This window comes from Scyliorhinus torazame, chromosome 20 (assembly GCF_047496885.1).
Source record: "Scyliorhinus torazame isolate Kashiwa2021f chromosome 20, sScyTor2.1, whole genome shotgun sequence".
In the NCBI taxonomy this organism is placed as follows: domain Eukaryota; kingdom Metazoa; phylum Chordata; class Chondrichthyes; order Carcharhiniformes; family Scyliorhinidae; genus Scyliorhinus; species Scyliorhinus torazame.
In genome coordinates, this window is record NC_092726.1 from 24,768,684 (window position 1) to 24,782,001 (window position 13,318).

The 13,318-nt window shown below is 50.8% G+C and overlaps 1 protein-coding gene across 7 annotated transcripts in view; it reads right to left on the reverse strand.

The window, feature by feature from the left end:
• Nucleotides 1-13,318, reverse strand: part of c20h2orf42 (chromosome 20 C2orf42 homolog) — a 47,351-nt gene that overhangs the window by 15,287 nt on the left and 18,746 nt on the right. For 5 of the 7 annotated variants that reach the window (XM_072485992.1, XM_072485990.1, XM_072485991.1 and 2 more), the window contains exons 3-4: nucleotides 7,270-8,120; nucleotides 5,537-5,653 (exon numbers count right to left, since the gene is read on the reverse strand). In XM_072485992.1, the coding sequence (XP_072342093.1) occupies nucleotides 5,537-5,653; nucleotides 7,270-8,089 (937 nt within the window). In that variant the 5' untranslated portion in view covers nucleotides 8,090-8,120. The remainder of the gene's footprint in view (nucleotides 1-5,536; nucleotides 5,654-7,269; nucleotides 8,121-13,318) is intronic. The other 2 variants (XM_072485987.1, XM_072485989.1) reach the window with 1 other exon arrangement.

Genomic DNA, 13,318 nt, shown 5'->3' on the forward strand with positions numbered 1-13,318 from the left:
CGGGATCGAACCCGGGTTCTCAGCACCGTAAGGCAGCAGTGTTTTGTAAGGGCCACGAAGAATCCAGCATGAGTTTTAAGGATACAAAGTAATAACATTTATTTACTATAACATATATACATAACAGTAGCAGTAACTTCCCTTGCTACATACTCCTTCCTGCTGGTTCCTGAACTGGCCAGCTTTATTTATACTAGGAGTTTACTAGTGATTTCTCCGCCCCCCTCATTGGGGAAGCTCATACTTCCACAGGATTGTGGGATAGTCATTAGTCCCCAGCCAATGGTAAGTAGGCAGGTTATAACATCCCTCCCCCCCAAAGTCCAAGGAATCCACCGAAGACCCTGGCGAAGGAGGGCGTCGGACTCGTTTGGCAGCAGGCCGGACACCATTTGCACGCGGCGCTGGATGAGGCGGCGTGTAACGAGACGGAGACTGGCGCTTCCTTGATGAACGGCGCAACGGTTGTGCATCCACGGCCCGTGGACCCGAGGATTCCCCCTCTGATGCATCCTGTGTCTCCATCTCGGAGTCAGATTCTGCTGCCTCCGTCATGTCAGCGTCTCTATTTCCATTTGGTCCCGTAACGACCTGCGCAGGCTTCGAGTGAGGCACCAGTGGAAGATTGTGAGGACTACCTTCCTTTGTCTCTGGTCTCTGCGGCTGTAGAAATGAGCTCCGGGGGTGGATATCTTTTGAGGGGATAGTCTTCTGGACCGAACGTGGTCTACATGTTTTCGCTGGAGACGACCCTGGGCTTGCACTTGGTAAGATATAGGGCCCGTTTGGCGAAAGATTACACCAGGAACCCATTGGGCACCACCAGCAAAATTCCGAACGAACACTGGGTCACCGGGCGCATACTGCCGAATCGGCCGATGCCGAGAAAATCCCTGTCCCTGCCGTTCTTGTGTGCGGCGTACATTTGCGCCAATGTCCGGGAAAACCATACTAAGGCGGGTGCGAAGTCTCCGGCCCATTAGGAGTTCTGCGGGAGCTACCCCAATCACTGCATGGGGGGTGGTCCTGTACGTAAACAAAAAGCGAGCCAGTCTCGTGTCCATTGATCCGGCCTCTTTTGAATGTCTGCACTGCGCGCTCTGCCAACCCATTTGAAGCCGGGTGGTAAGGGGCAGTGCGGATATGGCGGATGCCGTTCATCTTCGTGAACCTCGCAAACTCCTCACTCGTGAATGGAGTGCCGTTATCCGTGACCAGCACCTCGGGGAGGCCATGCGTACTAAACGATAAACGCATCTTTTCAATTGTTGCGCAGGACGTTGACCCCTGCATCTTATGCACCTCCAGCCATTTGGACTGGGCGTCAATTAGTAGAAGGAACATGGATCCCTGAAAAGGGCCTGCGAAATCTGCATGCAAGCGTGCCCAAGGCCGCCCTGGCCATTCCCAGTGATGTAGGGGCGCGGCCGGCGGAAGCTTCTGATGCTCCTGGCAAATGGAGCAGTTTTGGGCCACCTTCTCAATGTCGGTGTCGAGGCCTGGCCACCAGACATAACTCCGGGCCAACATTTTCATTTTGGTCACACCTGGATGCCCATTGTGCAAGTCTGTTAGTATCAGCTCCTGGCCTTTTTCCGGGACATTCACACGCGTCCCCCACAAGAGGATGCCGTCTTTCACGCTGAATTCTGACAGCTTGGAGGAAAATGCCGGCAACTCGCCTGGGAGCTGTCTATGCTGCTCACCATACAGGACTATGTGCCGAACCTTTGACAGGACTGGCTCCGTCTGGGTCCACTCACGGATCTGTGATACCGTGACAGGCAAGGTGTCCATAAAGTTTAGGGTTGCAACCACCTCACCGGTCGTGGGGGCCGACATGGGGCCGGTCGATAAAGGCAATTGGCACAGTGCGTCGGCATTTGCTATCTGCGTACCTGGTTTGTGCTCCAGAGAATACTCGTATGCAGCAAGCAACAAAGCCCAGCGCTGGATCCGTGCAAAAGCAATGGGCGGTATTGGCTTATCCTCTCTGAAAAGTCCCAGCAGGGGCTTATGATCAGTCACGATAGTGAAATGGCGGCCGTACACGTACTGGTGGAAGCGTTTCACCGCAAAAACCACTGGCAGGCCCTCCTTCTCGATCTGCGCGTACTTTTTCTCCGCTGCAGTCAATGTGCGGGTGGCGAAAGCTATCGGTCGCTCGGCCCCGTTCTCCATTTTGTGGGACAGGACGGCCCCAATACCATACAGGGATGCATCACATGTGATGAGCAAAGGCTTTCCAGGATCATAGTGGGTTAGTAACCCAGACGACGACAATTGTTGCTTTACACGCCGGAAAGCGGTTTCTTGCGGCTGACCCCAAACCCAGGTGTGATTTTTCTTTAGCAGAAGGTGCAAAGGGGCCAGCGTAGTTGCCAGATTGGGGAGGAACTTCCCGTAATAGTTTGCGAGACCGAGAAAAGAACGAAGATGCGATGTGTCAGTCGGGGCGGGGGCATGTTGAATTGCACGCACCTTCTCTGCGACGGGGTGCAGACCTTCGCGGTCCACCCGATAACCTAGGTAGACTACTTCCTTTGCCTGAAATACACACTTTGTGCGACGTAAACGGACTCCAGCCTCCGAAAGGCGTCTAAGGACAGCCTCCAGATTTTCCAAATGTTCCTGCTCCGACGTCCCTGTAATCAAAACGTCATCTAGGTAGACAGCCACACGTGGTAAACCTCTCAAAATGCCCTCCATAACACGTTGAAAAATTGCGCAGGCAGAGGATGCTTCAAAGGGCAACCGTGTATATTCATACAGGCCCCGGTGTGTATTAATCGTTACATATGGTCGGGAGGCAGGGTCCAGCTCCAACTGCAGGTAGGCGTGACTCATATCTAATTTTGTGAACGAGAGTCCACCTGTAGAGATCCTCTATGCGAGGCATTGGATATCGGTCGAGTCGGGAAACCGTATTCACTGTAGGTTTATAGTCGCCACACAAGCGAACTGTGGCATCTGGCTTCATTACAGGTACAATTGGTGCTGCCCAGTCAGCAAAACGGACGGGCCTGATAATACCCAAAGTCTCCAAACGAGTGAGCTCCCCTGCTACCTTCTCGAGCAAGGCGTAAGGCACTGGGCGCGCCCGGAAATAGCGCGGCGTGGCTCCTGGTTCAACTTGGATACGGGCTACGGCCCCTTTTATTTTCCCCAAACCAGGCTGGAATACATCTGGGTATCGTCCTAGCACCTCAGTCAACCCTTCAGAAACTGTTTGGAGGATGTGCTGCCATTGCAACCGCAAATGGCGCAACCAGTACCGACCCAACAGGCTGGGCCCATGGCCGCGCACCACGATAAGTGGGAAACGCCCCTCCTGGCGTCCATAGACAACAGGGGTCATTGTAGTTCCTGCAATGTCCAGTGGTTCCCCCGTGTAGGTGGCCCACCTGGCCTGTGAGTCGGTTAATGTAAGGGTCTGTATACCCTGCTTGATGCGGTCGAATGTCCTCTGGGCGATCACGGAGACCGCTGCGCCAGTATCCAACTCCATCTCAAGCGAGTGGCCATTGACCCGTACTGTCACCTTAATGGGGGCCACACGGGGAGCTGCCACACAATGCAGCTGCAGGCAGTCGTCCTCCGTCTCCACGTCCTCAGGAGTAGTCGTCGCAGGTTCATCCACATGGAAGGTACGGCCTCTGGGCTGGTCCCAGTTACGGCCCCTGGGCTGGTCCCAGTTTTGGTCGGAACGACGGCGCCTCTGGCGTCCCCACGACCGCCGTCCGCGACGGGGTCAGCGCCTACAAGTCTGACACGGACATGGCTCCTCATTCATTGGCTCTGGAGAAGGCTCCCTTCGGGGAGGAATGTCCGACGGCCACTGGCGTCGGTCCGGACGTTGCCTCGCCCAAGGTACCGCAGGAGTGCGGGGGGACGTTTTCGGACGGAAGTGATTGCGCCCCAAGGCATGCACTTCCATTCCCTGTAGCTCCTGTACTCCTCGCTCTGCTCTCTCTCGGGACAATACTATTTGAATGGCCTGTTGAAAAGTCAATGTTGGCTCCACTAACAACTTTCTCTGCGTGGCCGCATTGTTAATACCGCAAACCAAACGGTCGCGTAACATTTCTGACAAGGTCTCACCATAGTCACAGTACTCCGCAATCCTGCGTAGCCTGGATAGAAAATCGGCAAGGGATTCTCCAGGGGTCCTCTCAGCGGTATTAAACCGGTAACGCTGGACTATCGTGGACGGGGTTGGGTTAAAATGTTGCCCCACTATATTCACAAGTTCATCAAACGTTTTGGTGTCCGGCGCAGCTGGGTACGTAAGGCTCCTAATCACCCCAAACATATGCGGGCCACAGGCGGTGAGCAATATGACCACCTGGCGCTCGTTTTCGGTGATATTGTTTGCCCGGAAATAGTAACGCATCCGTTGTGTGTACTGGTTCCAGCTTTCCAGCGCAGCATCAAAAACATCCAAACGTCCGTACAGAGGCATGGTTTAATAGAAAACAACTTCCAACCTGTATCCAACAAAAACCCAGGGAGGTGGCTTCAGCAGTGTAGACAGCTATTCACTTTAACCTTCGTCGCCAGTTTTGTAAGGGCCACGAAGAATCCAGCATGAGTTTTAAGGATACAAAGTAATAACATTTATTTACTATAACATATATACATAACAGTAGCAGTAACTTCCCTTGCTACATACTCCTTCCTGCTGGTTCCTGAACTGGCCAGCTTTATTTATACTAGGAGTTTACTAGTGGTTTCTCCGCCCCCCTCATTGGGGAAGCTCATACTCCCACAGGATTGTGGGATAGTCATTAGTCCCCAGCCAATGGTAAGTAGGCAGGTTATAACACAGTGCTAATCACTGCGCCGCTGTGACGCCCTGAGACTCGGCCTTTGTGAACTTCTCAAACATTTGGTTTGGTAAATCAGGGTTTAATCCGGGCAGCCAGCGGTGGGATTGACAAGGGGAATTTATTTAACAGAACACAAAGTCTGCCCACAGCAGTGACTATTTACACTTCACAGCCCCCCAGTTGGGTCAACAACATGCTGGTCCCTTCTTGGGCCGGCCTCTATGCTCGATCTTACAAGGCCCATCTGGGTGGGCCTCCACACACTCCCGGGGAAGCTGGTATCCCACGAGCCCCACGTGGAGATCGATTATGGGTGGTCCTCCTTACATAGGATGACAGGCTGTGCGTGTTTGAGGTACTTGGATCACCAACAAGAGAAAGAACTGACAAGTTTGAGAGCACAAAATGAGCACTTATTCAACGTGATCTTTTATTGTTCGTGGGACAGGGGTACAGCTTGCAAGGTCAACACCTATTGCCCATCTGTAACTGCCCTCGAAAAAATAGTGGCGAACCATTCATGAAATGTTAGATAGGGAGATCCTGGATTTTGACCCAGTGACAATCAACGATTGGAGATATAATTTCAACACGCCCCTGAGAATGGATTGATTTCCCTCCCTTCAGGGCCAGCTCTCAGCCCAGAAATGTAAAGTTTGCACATAAAACAAAAGGCAAATTTCTCGTAGCGCTCAGTGAGAGCTTACCAGTTATGTCGTCCTTTTTCTTCTTCCTTGCTTTCGAAACTGCACTCACTGCAGCCTGGGATGTGGGATCCTGGGGATAAATTGCCAGCAACTGTGTCTCAGTGTTCGCCTGAAGACCTGGTTTAAAGAAATTAAAGAATTACATCTAAGGGGAAGTTGGAGAAGTACTCAATTCTGCTGAGCTACACTTCTACAGCACTGTTTTGTTGTATTTGAAGTGCCCAATTCTTTTTTTTCCATTTAAGTGGCAATTTAGTGTGGCCAATCCACATCTTTGTGTTGTGGGGCTGAGGCCCACGCAGACACGGGGAGAATGTGCAAACTCCACACGGACAGTGACCCGGGACCGGGATTGAACCCGGGTCCTCAGCGCCGTGAGGCAGCAGTGCTAATCACTGTGCCACCGTGCTGCCCTTTTACAGAACTGGGTTTTGAAGACTTGTGTTTGCATAACACCATTCCCATCTCCAGGGTGTTCCAAAACCCTTCAGGGTCACAGAGTCAGGAGTGCTTTCACTGTTGTAATGTGGGAAGCTGGGCGGGCAAATCAGGCATAGCAAGCTCCGACTAACGGCCATGTGATAATGATCAGATACTCTGTTTTTGGATGTTGGTTGAGGGATCGATTTTGCCTGGCTCTTCCCTGAATAGCCACCGGGATGGATCTAATAATAATCTACATTATTGTGCATGTCCACAGATCTTTGAAAGTGGCAACACAAGTGGACAAGGTAGTCAAGAAAGCACACGGAATGCTCGCCTTCATTGGACGGGGCATCGAGTATAAAAACTGGCAAGTCATGCTGCAGTTGTGTAGAACCTTGGTAAGGTCGCACTTGGAGTATTGCGCACAATTCTGGTCACCACACTACCAGGAGGATGTGGAGGCTTTGGACAGGGTGCAGAGGAGGTTTACCAGGATGTTGCCTCGTCTGGAGGATGTTAGCCATGTGGAGAGGCTGAATAGACTCGGACTGTTTTCATTAGAAAGACGGAGGTTGAGGGGCGACCTGATAGAGGTCTACAAGATTATGAGGGGCATGGATAGAGTGGATGGGCAGGCACTCTTTCCCAGGGTGGAGGGGTCACTCACCAGGGGGCATAGGTTTAAGGTCCATGGGGCAAAGTTTAGAGGAGATGTGCGAGGCAGGTTTTTTATGCAGAGTGTGGTGAGTGACTGGAACGCGTTGCCAGGGGAGGTTGTGGAAGCAGATACATTAACGGTGTTTAAAAACGCATCTTGACAAACACATGGATAGGATGGGTAGAGAGGGTTACGGCACTAGGATGTGCTGAAAGTTTTGACTGGTACAGGCTTGGAGGGCCAAAGGGCCTGTTCCTGTGCTATATTGTTCTTTGTTCTTGTCACAAGTAGGCTTACATTGACACTGCAATGAAGTTATCAATGACAATTCCCTAGTTGCCACACTCCGGCACCTGTTTGGGTACACAGAGGGAGAATTCAGAATGTCCTCTTCACCCGACAAGCACGTCTTTCAGGACTTGTGGGAGGAAACCGGAGCACCCGGAGGAAACCCGCGCAGACACGGAGAGAATGTGCAACGACGCAAGCCGGGAATCGAACCCGGGACCCTGGCGCTGTGAAGCCACAGTGCTAACCACTGTGCAGACAGTAAAAGAGTGCAGCTTCCAGTTTGATAGCTCAGTGGTCTGACTGTTCAGTCAGCGCATAACGCAGTGTAATTCATACTTACCAGGACGTCTGTACCTACCGGTGGAATGGAAGTTGATGAAATAGGAAAACTCCTGCCCCAGCTTCTCGTCGCTGGCAAAAGCGCAGACACAGGCGTAGAAGTGAATGCATCGTTTTGGCGACTCCTCCTTGATGGAGCCCGGTTTGCTGGCTTTGAAAGCCTGGCAGGAGCAGTAGAATTTGCGCTCCGTCACACCTTTCATCCTCGCCTTCTCGTGGAAGGAGACATGCAGGAAGCCCAAGCTGTGCTTGGGGCTGGCTTTGCACTTCACCACCATGATGCTCTTGGTGATCCTCTGCACCAGGGGCCCGCTTGACTCGGTGGCCAGCGTCCAGATGGCCTGCTTGGTCTCGCCGCTCACCTGGAGGGAGTTCAGCACCGAGCTCTTCAGAGTGTGCGGGGTGGCCTCCAGGTGGCACTCCGTGGCAAGCTTGACGTGCTGGCACTGATACTCGGAGGCTCCTTGCGTTGATACTTTGAAGCAGGTGGGGACGAAGCAGCGGCCGGTTATGTGGGTAATGATGGTGCCATCCACTGTCTGAACCGCCTCCGACGTGCCGAGTTCCACAAAGCCCCGGTAGTCGGGTCCGCGGTCTCGAAGCCTCACCGAGTAGACCTGCGAGGCCGAGCCAGTGACTATGCGAACAGCGTCAATGCTGGGCAGCTGCTTCCGCACGCCATCTCTGAAGACAGCCCCGCAGCTCTTATTCTTGCAGCTCAGTCCACGGGTGCCATTGATCGTGCCGCACTTGGGGCACTTCTTGATGCCCCGGAGAGTCGGCTTGCCCAAGTCGGCCAGGAAAGCCAGGGTTTTCGTCCTCTCTGGGTGTTGCTCCATCTCTCATGGGACTGGCCTCGTCAAAGCCCTACTGGAGAGGAAAGCGGGTTAAGTTTGTCAAATAAGCATGGCAAAATATGAAAGGATAACTGTGCACACCAAAAAGAGAGGCAGCTTGCCTCCGATGGAATACAATGTGGAAAAGTGTGAGGTTATGCACTTTGGAAGGAGAAAAAAGGCATAAAGTATTTTCTAAATGGGAAATCAGAAGCACAAAGGGACTTGGGAGTCCTTCTTCACGATTCTCGTAAGGTTAACGTGCATGTTCAGTCGGCAGTTAGGAAGGCAAATGCAATGTTAACATTCATGTCGGGAGGGCTAGAATACATGAGCGGGGATGTACTTCTGAGGCTGTATAAGGCTCTGGTCAGACCCCATTTGGAGTATTGTGAGCAGTGTTGGGCCCCGTATCTAAGGAAGGATGTGCTGGCCTTGGAAAGGGTCCAGAGGAGGTTCCCAAGAATGATCCCTGGAATGAAGAGCTTGTCGTATGAGGACCGGTTGAGGACTCTGGGTCTATACCTGAGTTTAGAAGGATGAGGGGGAATCTTACTGAAACTTACAGGATACTGCGTGGCCTGGATAGAGTGGACGTGGAGAGGATGTTTCCACTTGCAGGAAGAACTAGAAGCAGAGGAGCTGAGGTGAAGACAGGGGAAGACATCACAGAAAAGCTGTGACCTGAGTGGCTGGTTGAGAATCTACACTAAATTTAAAAAATTAAGCATTGGTAACTAATTAAACATAATTACTTAATTATAATTTAGAGGGGTATCTAAGCCAGAGATCGGAGAGTACTATATTTAGCTTTCGCATTTATAGTAGAAATCTAGTGCTTGGAAACAGATAGTTAACAGTAACTTTAAAAAAAAAAAATTTAACTTTTAATTTTAATTTACTAATTAATTGACGCAATGTCAGTTAGAGGGGTGCAGTGCTCTGACTGTGAGATGTGGCAGGTCCTGGAGGCTTCCAGCGTCCCGGATGGCTTCATCTGCAGAAAGTGCACCCAACTGGAGCTCCTCACAGACCGCATGGTTCGGTTGGAGCAGCAATTGGATGCACTTAGGAGCATGCAGGTGGCGGAAAGCGTCATAGATAGCAGTTATATAAATGTGGTCACACCCAAGGTGCAGGCAGAGAAATGGGTGACCACCAGAAAGGGCAGGCAGTCAGTGCAGAAATCCCCTGAGGTTGTCCCCCTCTCTAACAGGTATACCCCTTTGGATAGTGTTGGAGGGCATAGCCTATCAGGGGAAAATAGCAGCAGCCAGAGCAGTGGCACCACGACTGGCTCTGATGTTCAGAAGGGAGGGATAAAGCGCAGAAGAGCAATAGTAATAGGGGACTCTATAGTCAGGGGCACAGATAGGCGCTTCTGTGGACGTGAAAGAGACTCCAGGATGGTATGTTGCCTCCCTGGTGCCAGGGTCCAGGATGTCTCCGAACGGGTAGAGGGCATCCTGAAGGGGGAAGGCAAACAGGCAGAGGTCGTTGTACATATTGGTACTAACGACATAGGCAGGAAGGGGCATGAGGTCCTGCAGCAGGAGTTCAGGGAGCTAGGCCGAAAGTTAAAAGACAGGACCTCTAGGGTTGTAATCTCGGGATTACTCCCTGTGCCACGTGCCAGTGAGGCTAGAAATAGGAAGATAGAGCAGCTAAACACGTGGCTAAACAGCTGGTGTAGGAGGGAAGGTTTCCGTTATCTGGACCACTGGGAGCTCGTCCGGGGCAGGTGTGACCTATACAAGAAGGTCGGGTTGCATCTAAACTGGAGAGGCATAAATATCCTGGCCGCGAGGTTTGCTAGTGTCACACGGGAGGGTTTAAACTAGTATGGCAGGGGGGTGGGCACGGGAGCAGTTGGTCAGAAGGTGAGAGCATTGAGGGAGAACTAGGGAATAGGGACAGTGTGGCTCTGAGGCAGAGCAGACAGCGAGAAGTTGCTGAACACAGCGGGTCTGGTGGCCTGAAGTGTTTTAATGCAAGAATTATTACGGGTAAGGCAGATGAACTTAGAGCTTGGATTAGTACTTGGAACTATGATGTTGTTGCCATTACAGAGACCTGGTTGAGGGAAGGGCAGGATTGGCAGCTAAGCGTTCCAGGATTTAGATGTTTCAGGCGGGATCGAGGGGGATGTAAAAGGGGTGGCGGAGTTGCGCTACTGGTTAGGGAGAATATCACAGCTGTACTACAGGAGGACACCTCAGAGGGCAGTGAGGCTATATGGGTAGAGATCAGGAATAAGAAGGGTGCAGTCACAATGTTGGGGGTTTACTACAGGCCTCCCAACAGCCAGCGGGAGATAGAGGAGCAGATAGGTGGACAGATTTTGGAAAAGAGTAAAAACAACAGGGTTGTGGTGATGGGAGACTTCAACTTCCCCAATATTGACTGGGACTCACTTAGTGCCAGGGGCTTAGACGGGGCAGAGTTTGTAAGGAGCATCCAGGAGGGCTTCTTAAAACAATATGTAGACAGTCCAACTAGGGAAGGGGCGGTACTGGACCTGGTATTGGGGAATGAGCCCGGCCAGGTGGTAGAAGTTTCAGTAGGGGAGCATTTCAGGAACAGTGACCACAATTCAGTAAGTTTTAAAGTGCTGGTGGACAAGGATAAGAGTGGTCCTAGGATGAATGTGCTAAATTGAGGGAAGGCTAATTATAACAATATTAGGCGGGAACTGAAGAACCTAGAATGGGGGCGGATGTTTGAGGGCAAATCAACATCTGACATGTGGGAGGCTTTCAAGTGTCAGTTGAAAGGAATTCAGGACCGGCATGTTCCTGTGAGGAAGAAGGATAAATACGGCAATTTTCGGGAACCTTGGATAACGAGAGATATTGTAGGCCTCGTCAAAAAGAAAAAGGAGGCATTTGTCAGGGCTAAAAGGCTGGGAACAGACAAAGCCTGTGTGGAATATAAGGAAAGTAGGAAGAAACTTAAGCAAAGAGTCAGGAGGGCTAGAAGGGGTCACAAAACGTCATTGGCAAATAGGGTTAAGGAAAATCCCAAGGCTTTTTACACGTACATAAAAAGCAAGAGGGTAGCCAGGGAAAGGGTTGGCCCACTGAAGGATAGGCAAGGGAATCTATGTGTGGAGCCAGAGGAAATGGGCGAGGTACTAAATGAATACTTTGCATCAGTATTCACCAAAGAGAAGGAATTGGTAGATGTTGAGTCTGGAGAAGGGTGTGTAGATAGCCTGGGTCACATTGAGATCCAAAAAGACGAGGTGTTGGGCGTCTTAAAAAATATTAAGGTAGATAAGTCCCCAGGGCCTGATGGGATCTACCCCAGAATACTGAAGGAGGCTGGAGAGGAAATTGCTGAGGCCTTGACAGAAATCTTTGGATCCTCACTGTCTTCAGGTGATGTCCCGGAGGACTGGAGAATAGCCAATGTTGTTCTTCTGTTTAAGAAAGGTAGCAAGGATAATCCCGGGAACTACAGGCCGGTGAGCCTTACTTCAGTGGTAGGGAAATTACTGGAGAGAATTCTTCGAGACAGTATCTACTCCCATTTGGAAGCAAATGGACGTATTAGTGAGAGGCAGCATGGTTTTGTGAAGGGGAGGTCGTGTCTCACTAACTTGATAAGAGTTTTTCGAAGAGGTCACAAAGATGATTGATGCAGGTAGGGCAGTGGATGTTGTCTATATGGACTTCAGTAAGGCCTTTGACAAGGTCCCTCATGGTAGACTAGTACAAAAGGTGAAGTCACACGGGATCAGGGGTGAGCTGGCAAGGTGGGTACAGAACTGGCTAGGTCATAGAAGGCAGAGAGTAGCAATGGAAGGGTGCTTTTCTAATTGGAGGGCTGTGACCAGTGGTGTTCTGCAGGGATCAGTGCTGGGGCCTTTGCTGTTTGTAGTATATATAAATGATTTGGATGAAAATGTAACTGGTCTGATTAGTAAGTTTGCAGACGACACAAAGGTTGGTGGAATTGCAGATAGCGATGAGGACTGTCAGAGGATACAGCAGGATTTAGATTGTTTGGAGACTTGGGCGGAGAGATGGCAGATGGAGTTTAATCCGGACAAATGTGAGGTAATGCATTTTGGAAGGTCTAATGCAGGTAGGGAATATACAGTGAATGGTAGAACCCTCAAGAGTATTGAAAGTCAGAGAGATCTAGGAGTACAGGTCCACAGGTCACTGAAAGGGGCAACACAGGTGGAGAAGGTAGTCAAGAAGGCATACGGCATGCTTGCCTTCATTGGCCGGGGCACTGAGTATAAGAATTGGCAAGTCATGTTGCAGCTGTATAGAACCTTAGTTAGGCCACACTTGGAGAATAGTGTTCAATTCTGGTTGCCACACTACCAGAAGGATGTGGAGGCTTTAGAGAGGGTGCAGAAGAGATTTACCAGAATGTTGCCTGGTATGGAGCGCATTAGCTATGAGGAGCGGTTGAATAAACTTGGTTTGTTCTCACTGGAACACCGGAGGTTGAGGGGCGACCAGATAGAGGTCTACAAAATTATGAGGGGCATAGACAGAGTGGATAGTCAGAGGCTTTTCCCCAGGGTAGAGGGGTCAATTATTAGGGGGCATAGGTTTAAGGTGAGAGGGGCAAGGTTTAGAGTAGATGTACGAGGCAGGTTTTTTACACAGAGGGTAGTGGGTGCCTGGAACTCCCTACCGGAGGAGGTGGTGGAAGCAGGGACGATAGTGACATTTAAGGGGCATCTTGACAAATACATGAATAGGATGGGAATAGAGGGATACGGACCCAGGAAGTGTAGAAGATTGTAGTGTAGTCGGGCAGCATGGTCGGCACGGGCTTGGAGGGCCGAAGGGCCTGTTCCTGTACTGTACATTTCTTTGTTCTTTGTTAGGACACAATCGCAGACTAAAGGGACGATCCTTTAAAACTGAGATGAGGAGGAATTTCTTCAGCCAGTGGGTGGTGAATCTGTGGAATTCTTTGCCGCAGAAGGCTGTGGAGGCCAAATCACGGAGTGTCTTTAAGACAGAGAGAGATAGGTTCTTGATCAATAAGGGATCAGGGGTCATGAGGAGAAGGCAGGAGAATGGGGATGGGAAAGATATCAGCCATGATTGAATGGCGGAGCAGACTCGATGGGCTGAGTGTCCCAATTCTGTTATGGACATTAACGACCATTAGCGCAATGAAGAGGCAGCGACCGGATCTGAAGAGGTTAATTTTGGAAGTGGCTATCAGCTTGAGGTCAAGATAAAGATAACTCTCGGCACT